The sequence below is a fragment of the Gobio gobio genome (assembly GCF_949357685.1).
Source record: "Gobio gobio genome assembly, chromosome: 10".
In the NCBI taxonomy this organism is placed as follows: Eukaryota; Metazoa; Chordata; class Actinopteri; order Cypriniformes; family Gobionidae; genus Gobio; species Gobio gobio.
Window position 1 is genome coordinate 20,187,974 of NC_137116.1, and position 21,960 is coordinate 20,209,933.

A 21,960-nucleotide genomic window follows, 5' to 3' on the forward strand; every position below is an offset into this window, starting at 1 on the left:
AAATGCCAGGTACGGTGCCGTTTTCCTTGCTTTAACCAAGGAAAAAAAGCAATGTGTTGACTTTGAAACAGAGTATACTTTAAATTATATGCGTCTGTGGTGAAATTACTAGATTTTCACGTCAATACATGTTTATTTTAATGCGAACAATGCACTGTCACTTTAAAGGGATAGTTCACCCAAAAAGTAAAATTCTGTCATCATTTACTCACCCTCAAGTTGTTCCAAACCTGTATGAGTTCCTTTGTTCTGCTGAACACAAAAGAAGATATTTTGAAGAATGTTTGTACACTGTAAGCCTATACAGGTTGATTGAACCTAAAAAAATTATGGAAACTCGTTGCCCTAAAAAAGTTAATTTTGTCTTGTTGAAAAAACAAAACATTTCCAGTTTAATGTACTTAAGATTTCAACAGCATTTAATTAAAAACTTTTAGTTAATTGAACTAACAAACTAACTTAAATTTTAGGTCACCATGATGCAGATGAGTGTTCGTTTTAGTTGGGCTCTTGCCGCAATGCATGCTGGGACCCATGGGGGAGTTTTGATTGGTGGTACCCAGCATGCACTGCAGCATGAAGCTTTTCATTGTCACCATTGTTGAGATTCATACGCAGATTCTTGATGTCTGCATGTGTATAAGTAATGCCGTAGATTTAAACCTTTTGAGCACTACATGGTTTTAAAATCTTGAATATTATTCAATTACCATAACAGTGCTGGATCTCGTGCTATAGAATAACATTACGTAAACACAAAATTGATAACACATTACCTCTATAACCAGAACATTTTAGTGTGAATGAGATTAGTGATTCAGCCTCTACATGATGATGTCATCATCATCAATAAGGCAAAGTCACCTGATCACATTTTCTCTTTGGCTTGTCTTGGCATAACTAAAGTGTTTTTTTAAACACATAGTTAAAGCAGCCAAAGGAAAAAAAAAAACTAATGTTAAAGAGCCAAGGGCCAACTAAAACAAACACTCATCACCATCATGGTAAGACAGAAATAATGTCAGTCTGGTTAGTAATGTGTGAAGCTGGTAATGCTGTTGGTGGAGTTGTTTAATCCTCCTCTGCTGAGATCATCAGAAATGTAATGTCTTCTTTTATCTTCAGTTGATTTATTTAGTTATTTCAAAATGAAAACCTTAAACAAAATAAATTGTTTAAATAAAGTCAACAGCATCGTAAAATAATTTTTTGAGTGTAAACACAGCCTAAACTTACATTTTGTTTTACTGGCTAACTGTTATACATCTAATTTATTAGGGATTAATAATGTATTAGCTGTTTGAGACCAAAATGTAAAGTTACAAGGCCTATACTGCAGCAAACGTTGATAAAACTGCGTGCAGCTGCAGCCTGACTTCAGTTCAAAGAGCCAATCAGCATCTTCCTTGTATTGCGTTGTATTGACAACCGACTAAAATAGGCTTCTTTAAGTACATTTAATTTAAACAATTAAATAGAATGAAAAAAATCATGCAAATCGTACAACAAACGAAAAACATTTAGTCATTGAACAAATCTGTTGGAGTTTATGTTTATTGTACCTAAATAATTTGAATTAAAACAATTTCAGGGATAACAGTGTAACCAAGCAGATAGAGCAACCATTGACCACCATAGTATTTTTTTTCTCTACTATGTTAGTCAATGGTTGCTCTCTCTGCTTGATTACAAACATTCTTTTAAATATCTTCTTTTGTGTTCAGCAGAACAAAATAACTCATACAGGTTTGGAACAACTTGAGGGTGAGTAAATGATGATAGAATTTTACTTTTTGGGTGAACTATCCCTTTAATTCAGCGCGTCCAGTACAGCAAAAAAATAGACTCGGTGCGGAAACGATCGCCGCATTGCTGCAGACACAGCGCTCCTGGAACGCACTGACACTGCATCCATGTGCAGTGTGAAAGCTGTAATCCGTTAACATGGGTACGGAAAAAAATACGCACCGCATACGCACTGCAAACGGAGTATGTGTGAAACGGTTGTTATAACTTCAGCAAGGGGTTCAATTGCTTGACAGCCTCTTTTTAATATTATTTTTTCAGACATAAAATTATTTGTACAAATCTTTCCTACGGTATTACTGTTAAAGTTTTTGATTAACAAAATAAATGTTACTTAAATAGAATATCTTTAATACAGCAAATAAAAATGTCCATTCTATCCAATCAAATGCCTTTACGGCATCAAGGGATACTATTACTGTTTGCAAATTATTCAATTTTGAGTAATCAATTATATTTTAGAGTCTACTAATATTATCTGAACTGTATCTAGCTTTTATTAAGCCTGTCTGATCTGAATGAATAAGGTAGGGAAGAATTTTTTCCAGCCTGCTGGCAAGAAGTTTAGATATAATTTTAAAATCGACTGGAAGTAGCGAGATTGGCCGATATGACGTACATTTTGTCGCATCTTTATCCTTCTTATGAATTAAAGTTATAATAGAATTCTTCATTGTTTCAGGGAGGTTCCCGTTCTCAAAGAAATCATTCACCATTGGCATAAAAAGGGGTTCGATTTGAGGCCAAAATGCCTAATAGAATTCCGCAGGGAATCTATCTAATCCAGGAGTTTTTCCTGACGGCAAGGACCTGATAACTTGTTGTACCTCTATTGAGGTGGGTAATGCATCCAGATATGCTTTATCCTGCTCCTCCAGTGATGGTAAAGATATAGAGTCCAAAAATGTTTGTATATTGGAATCAGAGGGGTTCTCAGAGTGATAAAGCTTATTATAAAAGGCTTGATTTATTAGTTTTGCAAGTCAATTGACCATTGGATTTAATTGTGTGTTCTGCACGCTCCTTCTTAAATTGATGAGCTAATAGTCTGCTAGGTTTGTTGCCAAATTCAAAATACTTCTGTGTTGTGAAAGACAGCTTTTTATTGGTTTGTTCAGTCTGAAAAATATTTAATTGATTTCTAAATGAGTGTAATTTTTTTGAGTTCTCCTCTGAAGGATGCTGTTTATGAAGTTGTTCAAATTAAGAGAGATCTGACATTAGCCTCATTGTGCGCTCCTTTGTTGCCCTTTTTCTTGCAGAGGTGTAAGATATTAGGTTCCCTCTGATAACTTCCTTTGCAGCATCCCACATAACAGCTGGTGAAACATTAGAGGCAGCATTATCAGTTTTAAAATATTTAAACCACTCTGTAATATTGTTACATGCATCATTATTATTACTTTTATTTCTTGATGATCATTATTACAATTCGTGAGAAGAGGACAACATTTACATTTATTAAAGGGGTCATATAATGCTATTTTAAAAGTTCATCGTTATGATTATTGGGTGTATTAGAATAGGTTAACATGCTTTAATAAATAAAAAAACATTATTTTTCACATACTGTACATTGTTACATACCTCTATTCCCAATCTGTCTGAACACTTTGATTGCTTTCCAGTTTCTACAAAGTCCCTTTTCCATAACACAAGCTACAGCTTCCAAGGCTTAAGCAATTGTAAACACAAACCAGGGCTCGCAAAATTTCAAAATGGCTGGTAGCCCTTCAGGCAGGCACTCTTCAGATTTTGGTAGTCCGAGTCGGAACATCAATCAAAACCATTTTCAAAATCGCAAATATCAAAAATAGTATATAAAATAATCAAGATACAATCATCAATACAAATTTTCATTTGGTTCTTAGTAACTGAACTGAAATTTATTCATCTTGAACTGTTTTTTTGTCTGAGTAGAACTGAAACACGAACATAAATCTATGCTCCTCGTAAATTTGTAACACACACACACACACACACACGCACACACACACTTCGCAGTTTTCTCAAGTATTAAGCATGATATGGTAACATGTTACACTGAAGTAGGCTGCTTTTAAATTACATTTAATGTGCTTTTATACATTTATTTCAATGCAAAATTGCATTTCCTTAATACTTTACACAGTTTCCGTCACAGCAACATCCCGAACACAAACATTAGAAATTAGCGTTGTACTCTCCCAGGTTCAGGAAGCGGTCCTCCGTATGTGCTGTACACAAACTGACTTTTGGGTTGTACTGCTCAGTAACAGCATTATAAATAAATCCTAACCAATAATTCCTAATTTCATTTGTATTGGAAGGCCAAAAAATTGTCAAATCTATCGTGTTTAACTCCAGGAGGATGACTTCCTTGTTTAATGGGATGTGTTGCTCAAATTCTCTACAAAATGGTGCTCAGTAGTGTTAAGGTTGGGTGAAATACTTCTCGCTTTGGGACAATAGATTTAATGGGTGCTTCTCATTTCTTATTTGTGCTTCCTTGCTTCCCAACTCCACCCCCTTAGGATGTGTGGGAAGGATACAAGGCAGGAAAATTAAGATGGTTATAACGATCACAAAAACACAAACAGTTCTCATGAACAACTTGTTAGTATAAGCACGACAGACCAACTAACGAAAATATTACAAATATGACAAGACTAGAGAGTTATATCGATCATGAAAAGAGGAACCAAAGGAAACAAACATGTATTAGGAGTTTATCATCATACTTTTCGGACACACTTTGGGAGCTGACGCTTGAAACAGACAGTGAGGAGGTTTAGGCGCTCCAAGCTTATACAGTGTGGAAATGAATGGGTCTTTATCATAACTGAAGTGACGACGATACGATTGCAAATGGACAAACAAGCGAACATGACACACAACTTATCTGTACACATGACGGGCGGCAATAATATCGCAAGAAAAGCCTGACGTGTCAAGTGAGTTTCATTCATAATTTTTCTACTTCATGTAACATGAGGTACTGGAGTGAAGCCGTTCTCATCATGTGATTGGGGGAAACATTTCTGAGGGCGTGGTGAGCTCGTGCCAGGGGCGCGGATAGTGAGTCGTTGGAAGTACCATCCTACGTCACGATGTACCACAATGTCCAATAGGAAAATTCAACTGCAGTAGCCACCGTTCAACCTAAGAGGACAGCACTTTGGCGGTTTTACACCATATTTTATAGAATTAAAACACTTTATACTCAAATGTCAAAACATTTACTCGAATCAATGAACAGCATTAATAAAGCCCTAGTATTACAGATCATTAACTAAAAAAAGTTGGTTTAGGGTTTACCCTTTAATATCTGGTTCAGACAATATGATTATCACTGTGATAACATTAAATGACATGAAACGCAACACAGTCTCTTTTTGTTAAATGCAAGTTTATGTATGATCAATAATACAAAAGTATAAGTAAAAGGTGTAATAAGCTATACATGAAATAAAGCAAACAATTCAGTCAAACATTCAAAGTCAGTGCTAGCAGGCTAACGTTACAACTGCAACGTACAGTTATAGCCTAAATATATAAAGTAATGAAACTTCTCTTTGCCTTCAGTCTAAACGATTTGCCAGGGAACAAATTATAGATCCATGAGACCAAAGATCGGCCGTTACAAGACGAATTATAGCTCGAGACACACCACAGAGACATCAGAGCCAGCGGCAGAAGGACTGGCCGAGGAAAGGTTGCCCTCGCCGGCTTTGACGAGCGCTGAGCGCCGCTGTCCGCTGGAGCTCACAACTCCGAAAACGCCACATAAAATGTTCAAATAGGCACTCTTTATATAAATAAACCACATATTTGAGCTTTAAACAACTACATTATCGACTGAAAAAGTCTTAAAACTACGTTTTGTCACACATTAACAGTAGATTTTAACAAAAAAAAAGACGTGCAAACACAGCCCATGTCAGCCATTTCTCAACGAGACGAGCCTCTGGCAGAAGCCCCGCCCATGACGTGAATTCGCGTCTGTTGTGCAGTGAATGTCACGTGCGATTGAAGCGAGTAAACTCAAAATGTTCAAGCGTCCACCTTCGCGCGAATCGCGTCCGGTGTGAACGCCACATTTAGACATTTGCTTAGCATTTTTCTGCTCTTTTCTTAGCAAAAATCACTCATCCTGAAATGAAAGCTTAAATTGAAGGCCCTTTTTCAGAGACCTTGTTACAAGTCCCTTTTATTTTTTTGTATTCTTTTTTTCTAGTATGCTCACCATTGTGCAACAATGATTTTGTAATCCTATGCCTTTGCCCTATGTTGTATAAATAAATAAATCTCCTGACCATTCACTTCAATGTGGTTTCTTTATTGTCAGCATAAATCTAAGAATGACTCAGTTGGCTCTATGGAACGAAGAAAGGAGTCCTACTTAAATTTTTATTTCAACATATTCACTTGTTGATCAGAAAAAAATCCTTTAACTTGCACCAGAAATGTTTTATTTAGTTTTAATTTTGTAACTTCTGGAGGGTTTACTCTTATTTTCCTGATTAATATTGACATGCTTTTTTTTGGTAATTGATCAACCATATTTTTTATTTGTCTTCTATGTGAAGAGAAATTGCTGAATTGTAAGTTCAGAGGTAGTATACTGATTTATGCTGTGCACTGTATATGTGTCTTCCTTTCAGACCCTGATATTCGATACTGTGTGCTGGCCTCCCTGGATGAACGCTTTGATGCCCACCTGGCACAAGCAGAGAACCTCCAGGCTCTGTTTGTGGCACTTAATGATGAAGTGTTTGAGATCCGTGAACTAGCCATCTGCACTATCGGCCGTCTTAGCAGTATGAACCCTGCCTTTGTCATGCCCTTCCTGCGCAAGATGCTTATTCAGGTATTTATATTTATCATAGTACATGGCTATATTTAAAATGGCATCCTACCATACTACTCATACTACTATACATACACTTTGTATATATATATTCAATGCTCCTAAACGTTGATGCTAGTTCCACAAAGTTGTACAGATGGTGGCAGCAACAGATGATTTGTTAGCACCGGCATTAAAAAATTTAAGACCAAACTAATAATAACCATAGCAATATTGTTATTATTGTATTACACAGTGTATTACAAGTTGAGTTAACAATAAAATGTCTTATTTGTCTCATTTCACATTCAAAGGTAAACCACTGATTGTCATCATTTACTAGGTACTATTGGGTACTGTTAGTTGAATTGACTATTCTAGAATAGTAGAAATACAAATAGTAGACAAAGACAACAAACAACAGAACAGAGATATGGAGATATTAGAGATTAAAGATGTATATGCAGTAAATGTATCTAATTAGCAGAATATTAAGCATAAATTCAATATTTACAACTGTATAGCTGCTGTGCACAAGCTAATAAGTGAAGCACGCTAAGTGAACTGAGAGCACAGTGGCAATAGACCAGGGGCCAGTTGCATAAAGTAAGCCATTATGTTAAGACAGTGTCTTAAGATCTAGTATGACCCACTAGCAGTTAGGCAATTCAGCATTCAGTCTTACTTTTCGTTTCAAATTAGGCCAGTCTGTTTTTATGTAACTGATTTTAAAAAGTTATGAACAGTCTTAAAGAAAAAAATGTATGTCTAACTTGTAAGACTAGTCTTAACGGTTTATGCAACCGGCCTCAGGGGTCTCGAACTCAATTTACCTGGGGGCCGCTGGAGGTAGACTCTGGGTAGGGCTGGGCTGCATCAAGTATTCCACAAAAAAAGTGTTTCATGTATTCCAAAAAAAGAGCACAACTGATCCAATCTTCTCAATCTTTATTATTAACAGTTCTTCAACATGACTGTTTCTTCTGAACATGAACTGTTCCTCTGAATTTGAACTTTCCTTCTGAACATGAACGGTTCTTCAGAACATAGGCTTCTCTTACCTACTCTGTTCTTTTAAAATATAGCCTATAGAAATTAAATCATTATGCAGGGTGTCCGCGGGGTTGTCAAAGGTATTAAATGAAATTAGCCAAAATCAAGGGCATTAAAAAGTATTAAAAAGTAATAAACGTCATCTGACGAGGTATTCAATTTTCAAGCCCAATTTATTTTAATATACATTTTCAATGTGTGTTAAGTGCAGGCCTTTTTTTTCTAAAATTTGTGTGGATTTATTTATATGTTGAGAGTAGGACCTGCACGATATCATGTGAGGTGGTGTTCGTTTGTGCGCTGAAACAAACTGGGTACCCGGCTGGCTTGCTGCGAGCTCGCTTGCATTTCTCCATACTTTAATTACTGAATGGAAGTTCTCGGACCTCTGGCTGGAGGACTCACGATTTAAAGACTGGCTTGGGCCAGTAGTTTGCAACAGCCGCGAGGCTTATTGCCACGTCTGCAAGAAGACAATTAATATAACCTGGGTGGGGTTGAATGGCGTCAAATCGCATATCAAATAGCCACCAAGATGCGCGGACGTAGCGAGCAGCTTTCCATATCAATGTTCTGCGCTACGGATGGATCAACGACCCCAACCTCCACGGCTTTGCCCTCAACCCCGACTGCTCTCCCATTTCAAACCACTGCCAGCAGTAACGTTAGTCCTAGCAGCATCATCAACAGGTGCGTGACAGACGTCAGACTGCAGACGCTATGCCCTATCACCACCGCTACATTGCGAGCTGAGGTGCTGTGGTGTTTAGACCTTGCAACTAAACACCACTCTTTCAATTTGAATGATGGCATTGAAGAGGTGTTTCGAAATATGCAAGTTGCTTAAAGCTGGGCATACACGGTGCGATTTCAGCAAGGTTACCTACTCACACTGTACGAGTAGATCGCATGCGATGTAAAGCCAAAGCTCACGGTTTATGTGCTCACACCATGGCTCACACTGTGCGGATCGTCGAGCGCGACTTGCCTGCTCACTGTACGAGTGAAATATGCGCGAAAAACCTATAATAGAGAGATAGCCTATCAAATGCATCAGCTATCGATATCGAGGATTTAGCATTTACAATTTATGATTATTAGGGGTTCAAGCACGAAGTGTAAGGGTTTTTATTATTATTAGGGGTTCAAGCATGAAATTATAACAGGGTCATTTAGAAAAGGGGCGTGGCCAAATACACTCAAAAGCCTATAAATCCCAAAGGATGATGGTGAGGAAGCATGCAGAGTTTCATGGAGATCGGACCATAGGTGGCGCTATAACTGGCAAAAAGCTACAGCAACCAAAAGTTCAAAATTGCTCATAACTCTTAGACCGATTGTCCCAGGATCAAGTGTCTTATATCGTTGGAATCTGTGGCTCAAGCCAGACAAAATGGCTACCTCCGATTTGCTCGCCCTTCAGGTGCCAATTTCGAGTAAATTGCATTTTTTTTTAAAACATATTTTTGCTGACTTCTCCTAGGTTTTTGGCCCGATTGGAACCAAACCACTGCAAGACTATTCTCTGGAGTCGGACAATCAATAATCATCCAAAAAATTCAAAATTTCAATTAACGGTCGATAAGGGGAACCAAAATCTTTGATGGCACCAGGGCCATTTTTACTAAAATGGTTATAAATTGTGAACGGAAAGAGATTTTTTTGCTAAACTTGGGATACATCTTCGTGATCTTATTGTGAGATCACTTGAAAAAAAATCGCAACAATTGGCTACTAGGTGGCACTATAAAACGGTTATAACTTGTGAACGGAAAGGGATATTTTCGCAAAACTTGGGACACATGTTCATGAGCTCATTCTGAGGTCACGTGAAAAAAAATCATGACAATTGGCCACTTGGTGGCGCTATAAAATGGTTATAACTTGTGAATGGAAAGAGATATTTTCGCTAAACCTGGGACACATGTTCATAAGCTCAATCTGAGTTGACATGAAAAGAATCGTGACAATTGGCCACTTGGTGGCGCTATAACAGTGAAAGAAATCATGAAAATAGCTATAAGCGCACCCAACCGTTAGTCTACTGAAATTGGCATGCAGTGTCTTTGTCCAGGGTGCCATGATTGTCTATGAGAACATTGGTGTATCTCAAAAAACTCAGTATACGTCATTGGCCCAATGCCTTGAAGGAGCCTTAGAAGTTTCAAGCCCGTGTTTTTTTCACAGGAGTGACCTCCTAAGAATCCTTGCCGAGTCCAACAATACCAAACATGCTAGGTTTTGCCTTATGGTTTTTGTAAGTGTCATTTAGAGCTTTAAAAAATTGTGGTTATCTTCAAAGCTGTTAGTCTGATCGAGACAACAACAAAAAAACAAAGGAAATTTGTAAACATAGGTAAATAGCTAAACAATAACGCCAAAATGTTAAAATTATGATAGGAACTGACAAAAAAAAAAAAATTAAATCCAATCAATTTCACCCATGGATCATTTTGATGCTCTCACATGTTTGAAACGAACAATGATGGATTGTGATGAAATTTGTTCTGAATTGGGACTGGCGAATCCCCGTCCATACTGTCAATGACCGTTCGCAAAGACCCGCCCACTTTAGTTACTGTTGCTATGTCTGACAAGCGACGCCACTCTCACACCACACCAAGTTCTCACGCATTGAAAAATACATTGCGGATCAGAGAAAAGACTGCGTGCTGACAGACAAGTACTTTTGATATGAAACAAAGTCTCACCTTTCAAATGTAGTCAATTTTTAGAGACATTTAAACAATAAATACCATTTTGTGACTCTTTAATGTGTCTGATAGATTGCTGTAGACTCGAGGCTCAGGTAAAGCTGCTTGTGAACCGATCATCTCTTCCTTCTAGTTAATTTATATCATTAAAATAAACATGAATGAACATAAAAGGAATGTTGTTTTAAAGTGCTAAGACGTCAGTACACTTTGTTTTTCAAATGTAATTCCTCCTATGTTAATCTACTAACTTTCCTGACTGCTTTGTTGGACAAAATGGCGGATTATGATTAGTTAGATCGCCTGTCAATCAAACTCCCTCCACATATATACAGTATGGGCACACTTTGAGTACTACTAATAAAAGTGGTGGAGCTCAGGCAAGACTTTAAGAAGACTCAGGCAAAAGGTGCTATAACTGTAAAAACGCTTTAAAACCATATATTTCCTATGGTAAACTGCCTGTATAGGCTGTAAATTGACTTTTTCATCTATGATGGCAGTTGTTAAATGCTTGCCAAATAAAACTTAATGTCTTTTGATGCTTGTGTGCTTAAAGGCCTTAACTGCTTGAACCCCGATAAATGCTGCTTGCAGCTTTAATTATTATTATTATTCCGCCGTAAAACGCATTTTGCAGCCCAAACCGTAAGTGCTAGAGACTTGAAACTTGGCCACAAGGTAGTACAAAAATCGAGGAGAGGTTATCAAAGTATGAGCCCGATTGGCCTATAGGTGGCGCTATAGCGCAAAAAACAAAACCAAAACAAAACACTATTTTGCTTATATCTCAATAACCCTTTGTCCCAGATTCAAGTGTCTTACATCATTGGAATCCTTGGATCAAGCCAAAAAAAAAAAAAAAAAAGCAGGTATTTTATTTCCGGTATGCAGATTTTCCCGCCATTTTGGATTTTGTCCAAAACCTACTTTTGCGAACTAGTCCCTGGATTTTTTCCCGATCGGAACCAAACTAGTGCTAAAATGTTCTCTGGAATCTGAATATCAATAATCATTGAAAAAAAGGTGAAATTTCGATTCATGGTTGTTAAAGGGTGTAAAAATGGACGTTCAGGGCGGAGCCAATTTGACTAAAAAGGCTATAACTCAATATCAAAATGAGATATATTCACCAAACTTGGTACAAATGTGTATGGACTCAGTCTTCGGTCACGATAAAACAATTGCGATGATTGAACACTTGGTGGCGCTTTAAAATGAAAAAAACATGAAAAGGGCTATAACCACCCGACCGCTTGTCCGAATGACTTGAAAATTGGAATGCAGTGTCTTGGTCCAAGGCCCCATGTATGTGTGTGAGTACATTGGCGTATCTCAAAAAACATGGCCGCCATTGGCCAATGAACAGGGTACCCGCGGGACCTTAAAAAGTCTTAAATGTCTTTAAATTCAAAATCAAAATTTTAAGGCCTTAAAAGTCTTAAATTCGCTGAAGTATTGAGTTCTAGGTCTTAAATAATTTTAAACCGGTCTTAATTTTCCTACGTCCATGTAACGCTACTCCATTGCTCATTGAAATGCTCCCGCAATGTTTTAGTGTGTGTGTGTGTGTGTGTGTGTGTGTGTGTGTGTGTGTGTGTTGTTCGTTTTTTCGCTAGTGAGAGACCAACATGCATCTTATATAGCAGCCAATCAGCTTTGGTGTTATTGGCGCGGGTCTCTTTCTGATTGTACCACAGACACATCAAACGTATTTTATTCTTCAGCTTCAGTTCTCCAGTTCTTCCAGTTTCACGCGATCGTGAAAGCAAAGGCGAATCTTTCTCATCTGCCATCTCGTATAATGACCAAATAAAAGTTTGATATGCCCGATAGCACTAAACAAAGAGTTTAAAAAGCGATGGAAACCCCGAACTCATTCGCTACTGACACACGGACCGATGTCAGACTGGCCGCGGATTCTGCACGCGTTTGCCGCCTCAGCGCTCGCGCGAGTGAACCGAATCTAGGCACATTCATAGAGATCCATATCTATGGGCTCATTACTGTAGCAACCCAATATAGCCTAGCCTATACCCACCCCTGCCTGTGTCGTTAGTATTAATCACACAACAACAACAATGGGGAAAAACAAACAGTAGCCTAACTAAACTTAAAGCACTGTTTGAATCTGTATATTTAAGTTGTATTTATTTGTCCTATTGTCAAACAAGATTCATGCATTTTGTTTGTTTTATTGCCATGTGTGACTATTGTGCATCTAATATAATGATATGGTAAATGTGGCATCCTAATTATGAAAAAAAAGAAACATGCACATTTCTGAAAATGACCACCACAAAATCAGTAATTTTGATCTCACAAATTTTTTTTTATATACATACACACACACACTATCGGTCAAAAGTTTGCGAACGGTTCAATTTTTTAAAGAAGTCTCTCCTGCTCACCAAGGCTGCATTTATTTGATCCAAAATACAGCAAAAACAGTATTATTGTGAATAATGTTTTTTTTTTTTTTTTACAATTTAAAATAACTATTTTATATTTCAATATATATCTTAAAATATAATTTATTTCTGTGATTCAAAGCTGAATTTTCAGCATCATTGCTCCAGACTTTAGAGTCACATAATCCTTCAGAAATCGTTTTTTTTTTTTTTCATCAAAGAATCCAAAAAAATTTTTTTACACAACTGTGTTCAACACTGATAATAATCATAAATGTTTGTTGATCATCAGATCCTCATATGAGAATGATTAGTGATTTAGTGAAGGATCATGTGACACTGAAGACTGGAGTAATGATGATAAATTCAGCTTTGATCACAGGAATAAATGACACTCCTATATATTCACATAGAAAATAGTCACAACAGAACTGTCACAATATTACAGCTTTTTGTATTTTTAATAACATAAATGCAGCATTGGTGAGCAGAATGTAAAAACATTAAAAAATCTTTCCGTTCTTTTGACGGGTAGTGTGTTTGTATATTAATCCTGGTGGGATTGAGCTATGAGGAAGTGCAAGATTACTAATACTTAGCCTACTTAATTTTGCAAGTAATTTTGTGATTCTGCATTTCCTTTTGTACGTTTTTTTTTTAATTGCGTGATATAGGTCTTAAATTTAATTCATAATGGTCTTGAAAAGGTCTTAAAAAGTCTTAAATTTGACTTGGTGAAACCTGCAGATACCCTGATGAAATTTGAGCACCTAAAAGACAAGGTTAACGGAGGCTGATCGAAACGAAACTTGATGGGCATGTTTAACTCACGGTCTTAGAGGTCTGTAAGAATTTTGAAAGATATCGGCCACTAGTTGGCGCTAACAAGTTTTATGGCTCTGTAATCACGTGGTGTTTCACACATCAACAAAAATATACACATCATATGATCAGTATCCTCATGTTGAACAACTTAGCCTCTAGAAGCATTGCTGTAAATCAAATGGTTCATTAAATATTCACGATTATATTCTAAACCTACTTTTGCGAACTAGTCCCTGGATTTTTGCCCGATCGGAACCAAACCAGTCTAGGATTCTCCGGACTCTCTAGATCAATAATTATTGAAAAAAAGTTGAACTTTTGCATTTGGATGGCTACAACAGTGTCATTTAGAAGAGGGGCATAGCAAAATACACTCAAAAGTTAAAAACTTCACGAAAATTATGTATATGTGACATAACATGTTGAAGAAGCATGCAAAGTTTCATGGATATCGGACCCTAGGTGGCGCTATAACTTTTAAAAAAGCTTTGAAAACCATTTATTCCCTATGGTGAATTGCCTGTATTGGCTGTGAATGGTATTTTCCATCTCTGTAATCAGGTGATATGCATAAATTATGATAGATCTCCTCATACTGAACAACTTTGCCTCAAGAACCACTACTATCAATCAATTCGTTCATTAAATAGTCACGATTATGTTAAAAACCTACTTTTGCAAACTAGTCATAGATTTTTCGACCTGATCAGAACCAAACCAGTGCAGTACAATTTTCTGGACTCTTTAGAGCAATAATTATTTAAAAAAAGTTAAACTTTTGCATCTGAATGGCTATAACAGTGTTATTTCAAGATGTGGCCTTGACCAAGTGTCCCCAAATGCCTATATCTATTCAATGAATGCTCAGATATTCTTAAAAACAAGTCAGAACATGTGTACTATGCCTCTAAACAAGCATGAAAAATTTCAGACAGATCGGACAATATTTGCCTCTATAACAGTTAAAAAGGTGAAAATTAAAGAGTATATTAAGCCAATAAGTGGTCGTTTGCTGCCCCCCGCTGTTCATTTTATTGTACTACACTCTACTATTGATCTATAAGTCATATTCAGACGTTAAAAAAATCCCTATTTTAACATTTACAATCACATTTAGTCAAAATTAATCTATTAAGTATTACTATTGACAATTGTGTCACATTGAGAAATGTGAATCTTGAAGGAGACTTGCAGGAAACATTTTGTTTACTGTAACATCAAATAGTTAAAATGTCTGTATATACAACTGTGTGTGTGTGTGTGTAAGCATGCATAATGGAATTAACATGGAAGACCAATTTGATATATACGTGATTTTATAGTGTCTATTGCAAAGCAACTGTGAAAAGACTTTATTAATAAGTAGAATGTCCAGCAGAGGGCAGCAGAAGACCACTTATTGACTAACTTTCCTTCTACAGTTCATGATTTTCCACAGTATTTTGCACTAAAGTAATTACTATTATAACACACTCATATTTTGTAAGAGTTTATCTCTTCATTTGTACTGACACTTCACATAATTACTAGCAATGTGGTAAATCATGGTAAATAACGCTAGAAACATGGTAAATCGTGGTAAATAATACTAGAACATGCTATATCATGGTAAATTATGCTAGAACACGGTATCTTCACCAAACTTGGTACACATGTGTATGGGCTGAGTATTTGGTCATGGTAAAAAGAATTGTGAGGATTGAACACTTGGTGGCGCTATAACATGAAAAAAACATGAAAAGGGCTATAACCACCCGACTGCTAGTCCTATTGACTTGAAAGTTGGTATGCAGTGTCTTGGTCCAAGGTACCATGCATGTCTATGAGGAAATTGGCGTAACTCAAAAAACATGGCCGCCATTGGCCAATGAAATTTGAGCACCTATTAGACAAGGTTAATGGAAGCCGATCGGAACAAAACTTGGTGAGCATGTTTGACTCATGGTCCTAGAGGTCTGTAAGAACTTTTAAAGAAATTGGCCACTAGTAGGTGCCAACGAGTTTTACGGCTCTGTAATCACGTGATGTTTCACATATTCCCACAATATTGATATCATTTGATAGATATATAAATTATGATAGATCTCCTCATACTCATGGGCGGATCTACAGGGGGGCAAGGGGGGGCAGGTGCCCCCCCACTCTAGAGCCTTGCCCCCCCAGCTGCCCCCCTAACTTTGATGATCCAAAAACTGTACTTGTTAAAACAACCCGCCAGTATGTCCAATACATTTACCAAAAGTAAACCGTTTAATTTTTTATTTTAAATGTATTAAAATTAAAATACATAAAATACCCCTCCCCCCGCCCCTCAAATACGTCCCTGATTCAAACGTGCAGAGCGGCGGTCGCTCAGTCTGGCTCACACACAGCGAGTCTGCTGCGGTGCGGTGGCCCTTCAAACCGACTGGAGAGACTGAGCTGCCCCAGAGCCCCTGAAGGTGAAGTGAGTTTCCCCAGGTGTAGTTTAAAAACACGTTTAACTTAAAATTAAATTTGTAATGAATGTATTGTATGCTAAAGAGGATTCAGCATCAGCAAAAACAGCGAGTCTATTACGTTAGCCAAAATCAGCGGTTGTGATTCGTAAGAGCATTCTTCCCTTTGATTAGCCTAATTTTGATTTTAGTAAAGACAAGAACAGCTTAATAAAAAATATTGTATCCATAACTGCCAACTCTCACGCATTCACCGCGAGACACACGCAATTGACACGCTCTCACGCCGCACACCTTTTCTCATGCACAGAAAAATCGCGAAGCAAAGAGGACACGGAGACTGACAGACTAGACAGAGCAGGTTACTTATGATATAAAAAAAATCCCAGCTCTCAGATTCTGTCACTTTTATTACGAAATTCAAAGAATAAATGCCGTTTTGTCGCTTGTAAATGTTATGTGACAGATCCCTAGCTGCACGTGGACAGATCATCTCTACTAGCTAGTAAATAAACACGAATGAACAATGTTGAAAGAAACAGTAGCCTACAACTTACCTAAATGTATATTCCTCATGCATAATATCGACCAATCAATCTAACAAAGGGGTCAATAAAACAACTGGAGAACAATTATGTCACATAACATTTACCTCAGGAAAGCCATTTAATGACCATAATAGGCTATAGCACAGGGCTGTCCAAACTCTGTTCTGGAGGGCCACTGTCCTGCAGATTTTATCTCCAACTTGCCTCAACACACCTGCCTGGAAGTTTCTAGTATGCCTAGTAAGACTTTGATTAGCTGGTTCAAGTGTGTTTAATTGTGGTTGGAGCTAAACTCTGCAGGACAGTGGCCCTCCAGGAGCAGGATTGGACACCCCTGCTATAGCACATTAGTTGGCTAGAAAAAAAAGAGCTATAGAGAGTATTTTGCTAAATATGTGTAGTGTACCATATTACATATTTATTATATTTTTATTTATATCATTAAATAAAGTTATTATAATAAAAAAACGCATTATATGTAATTTGAGTTATTTTTAACCTTAAATAACACTGCCAGCTGATAGGGCTCTCTGTATGTTTACAGCATTAGGTGAGTTGTTTTTTCTTGAGATTAGGTACATCTTGTGTGCCTAATAGTTAACCAAATGAGTCAATATTAAATCAAATCACAATAATTTAATTTAATTAAAATAGCAAAAAAGCGTAGCTTACCAGAAATTGTACCATGTAAACACTGTAATATGTTGTCACTAAACCCAATAAAATTCAGTTGTTACTAAAATGTTAGTGACAATCACAATTAGGGTTGGGTACCGAAATCCGGTTCCAATATGGCACCGGTACTTATATAACCGGTATGTACCGGACCGAATCAGAACGCAGATTTCGGTTCCTCATTTCGGTGCCAAAATTCAAACGTGCTTTCGCGCTTTGGCTGAGCCAGAGACAGACGCTCAGCGCTCGTCACATCACAACTCATGACAACTATTCAGTGTTTTCAACGACATCATGTTTATTTCAGGTTTCAGACATTTAAATGTTCATAAGTAGGCTACTAGCAAAAAACACACACTGATGTCTATGAAAGCGGCAATGACAATCCTTTCAGACGATTATAATTTGACTAACGTTACGTGTTTTATTCACATCAGATAAATGCACATTATATAGTAACTATATCGTTTACTCTATTCTTCTTCCAGTTCACTGGTCACTTACTTTCATGTATTTTGTAAGACGAGAATGAACTCAAGTGTTGTAAATCCGACAGATCCGATTCTGAGGCGCAAACTAACATGGCGCCGCCCATTGCGCTTTATAGATCAACTAACACACATTCACTCACACATTTGAACATCAGATAGTTCGTGACACAGTTAAGAAGTTTGTGAATATTTTGAATAAAAAGAAAAAACGAAATAAACCCGATACAGCTGAGCTGTCAGCGCTATTGCGGCTGGTGTGTGTCATGTGAGAAACATGACGCGTCACCATGGAAACATTAAGGCGATGTGTTCTAAAATATTTAGCCAGAGAATATGATCATATTTCAAAATAAAGCTGAAGCTCGAAGCTGGTTTGTAGCAGAGCAAGAATACAGACGACTGCTGTTATTACTGTAACTGTTTAGAGTTATATTAGGCTTGTTGTAGTTGGGTGGCTTAGGTTTTACTGTGAATTTGTAAATAGGTCAATTATAATTTGTAAATAAGTAAATTGTGTTTTGTATTTATTTATATTCATACATTTAAGTATACATTAAACTTTTAATAAATGGTTCAATTTAAATAATAAATAAATAAATAAAAAGCCATTTAATGTCATCCACCTCGTTTGGTGGCCTTTAAAAAAAAAAAAAAGTATCGGTTCAGGCACCGTTTAGGCACCGGAACCGTTTTAAAAGTATCGGTTTGGCACCGGAATCGAAAAAAACCCAAACGATACCCAACCCTAATCACAATACACTTATTGTGATGCAATTATTATTTTTTTACATTTGATTTAGTTAAGCAGTCCTATTAAATCCAATTCCTCTCAGATATCACAGCAATGAAACCAGGTTACAACTGGGGAAATAAATACAATAGGATTAAGTAGTCTAAACATAACTGGTGTGTGCATGTGATAAGTCTTTCTGATTTTATATTTGTTATATAGGCTACTTATTAGCTACATGACCCTACAGTGTAATGTAATACAAGGATAACCAGAGGTTTCACATATTGACTTTTGCAGGCAAGAGTAGTTGAAGAAAGTAGCTGAAGTATACAGTAGTATACTGTTTTGTTTTGTTTGAACACTGGGCTTATTCCTGTTGTGAATTAAAAACCTTTGTAGTGTGTAAGGGCATGATTAAACAATAAGTACTGTAGTTTAAAAGTGGTTTTGTGTTTGTTTTGTTAAAGCAATTCACATATAGGGATTTCCATGTACCGTCTACCCCTGCCACCCTGCCAAGACCTCTTGCCACCCCTTTGCCCCCCCCCATGTAAAATTTTCTAGATCCGCCACTGCTCATACTGAACAACTTGAAGTTGAACTTTTGCATTTGGATGGCTATAACAGGGTCATTTAGAAAAGAGGTGTGGAAAAATACCCTCAAAAGCCTATAAATTCTAAGGGAAAACTCAAAACTTAACGAAAAGAGTGGGCATATGTGACATAACATCTTTAACATGCATGCTAAGTTTTATGGGAATCAGACCATAGGTGGCGCTATAACTGTAAAAACCTTTTAAAACCATGTATTTCCTATGGTAAATTGCCTGTATTGACTGTAAATTATTTTCCATCTATTATTTCAGTTTAAAATCTTGCTAAATAAAACTTAATGTCTTTTGATGCTTGTGTGCTTAAAGGCCTTAAAGTCCTAATGAAATCAAAATCGACCTTTTTTACTTTGTTAGCCCACATTACAGGTCTTAGGGCGAACAATTAATCCGTGCAAGTTAATACACATAAAAAAATTGTTTGCCGTGGTAATCTTTAATCAAAATCTGAAAAGTAACTTCCGGTCTTGAATGGCGTTCCCTTTCCGATGACGACTATGCGACGGCTTGGGTTTGAATATCCTTAACCACTCCCCTCCAACCGTTAGTCTGCTATGAGTGAGAGATGGAGAGGAGGAGCGCTGAAGGGAAACCCTGCCCTCTATTCAATATTCCGTTTCGCTTGGCAATACGTCACAGCACTGAAATAAAATCAGTTGCAACTTCCGGTTCACTGGGACTTTAAAGGCTTGAACCCCGCTAAATGCTGCTTGCAGCTTTAATTATTATTATTATTATTATTATTATTAGGGTAGGCCTACTTTTATTATTAAATTGATATTACATTTAATTTGCCCCCGTGATAATTTCATAATGCATCAATGCAGGCTATGCATAACCGACACTCTGCATTATAAAAGAATAGATAGATTAGCTTACTCCTCATTATTTAAATACATTTTGCCCAATTAAACAAGGAATTATAGGCCTATAATTAAAATGATCATCAGTCTATAATATGTCAGAACACTACAATAATATCAGAAAGTAAGAGCAGCTTTATTTCAAAAACAACTTGTTTAACACGAAATGGGCCTATACTTCTCTTCTAATTAGTTTCACAATATGGGCCACAAGAGAAATATTAAGAATATAAATTCAGACAGTTATATATACCGTAAAACTTCAAATAATAGCCCGGGCTTCTATTTACCCAAATCACCGAACTGCACCGGTTTGTATTTGAAACAGGCGTCTATAAGAGACAGGCCTTTAATTTAGTGTTGAGATGTTCAAGCATGACGGTAGGAGGTTACCACATTATATTACGTTTTATTTATAATTAATTCGAATGTGTTTAACAAATCATTTAATGTAAGAAATGTCTTAGATTATTGGCAGCACAAAAAACGAAACGATGTGACAGCAATGGGCAGAACAATATAAGTTACCGCTAAAATCCATTGAGCGTATGAACTTGTTGCCCGAAACGCATCAACAAGAAAGAATGAAGGCTACCCTGTAAAACAACTGCAATCATGTGATAGAAAATTACTCTATTCATCACTATCATCATCCCCGCGGTTCTCCTCCACTTCTCCCTCTCCAGCCTCCGCTAACTCTGCCTGCCTTGCTCGCACTAACAGATCCCGCCCAGATGCGCACGGCTCTCCCTCTTTGAAACAACGGATAAGGTGATCCTCGCTTCCGTAAGAAGCTACTGTCAGGTCACATACCTAAGGATAACATCCCGAAGTTAATGAAATATATCTCCTCCTTCTCCCTCGCACACACAAACACACGCGCACGTCTGCGCGCAAGCATTAAAGGGATTTTTCAGCCGCTCCGTATCCAGCTTTACCCACGCTTGAAATTTGACAACTGTCAGCTTAAATGTCAAATTATACTTTTTTCCATGGTGGTATTGAGAGAATTAAGAAAAACTGAAGACTGAAAGTTCGTTAACCTCTTTGTTGCCATAGTGATGAGTCGTTCATGAACGGTTCCGTCTGTCACGTGAAATCTAATCAAAACATTGAACAGACGATCTGACGGGTTTGAGAAGATCAAATACAGCCCGATACTAAAAAACAGACCCGGCGTCTATTTGAGACCGGCCTTTATTTACCCAAACCTGTCGTCACACCAGGCGTTTAAAGGAGACAGGCGTCTATTTGGGACTCGGCTATTATTTGAAGTTTTACGGTAGGCTATATGTTATCAGCATATATGTTAAAGCAGATTTATATAAATAAAGCGATATCTCTTGTCTCTGTGAGAATATGCGCCGAAAGCTTGTCAGATTTTACTTTCACTTTCTGTAGTGAATAATTGACTAGGTTTGAGACTTCACTGACTCTCGCGCACATTGCGTTTTTGTGTGATATCCACTGACTCGCCTTCATGATTTAAAACGAAAAAGAAAAAAAATCAATATTGCGCCGTGGAAATTGCTCTCGTTTCCATTTGGAAATTTGGTTCAAATTTTGATGCGTAGCTGTTCATTCAAATGTCCAACATTGTTATGCAATTGTTACTTTTTGACACTGATTAAAAACTATGGACAAAGGCCCGTTGTGACATCTTGATTAATCCCTCTGCTTTACTTAAATGTATCAGCTTAATTTATTTTAATAACACCTGTGCTTACTTCTCGGCCACCTCTTTTTTTAGATTGCTCACACATCAGACTTACTGACTAATGATATATGAAGATGTCTCCTTCCTCTCCTGTCTTTATTTCTATTCTCACCTCTATGGGCAGTTGATGTTAAGTTAAAATGACCTCGTTACATTGTGATGCAATATGTTATTCCATTTGGAAAGATATTTCATTTACGCTACTATAGTTGCAGCTTGAACTCGCGCTGGTATTAAAAAATATTTT

At 37.1% G+C, this 21,960-nt stretch overlaps 1 protein-coding gene across 1 annotated transcript in view; it reads left to right on the forward strand.

Moving 5' to 3' along the window:
- mtor (mechanistic target of rapamycin kinase) overlaps window positions 1–21,960 on the forward strand; it is a 479,149-nt gene that overhangs the window by 120,504 nt on the left and 336,685 nt on the right. The window contains exon 13 of the mRNA XM_079827620.1: window positions 6,450–6,655. Coding sequence (XP_079683746.1) covers window positions 6,450–6,655 — 206 coding nt within the window. The remainder of the gene's footprint in view (window positions 1–6,449; window positions 6,656–21,960) is intronic.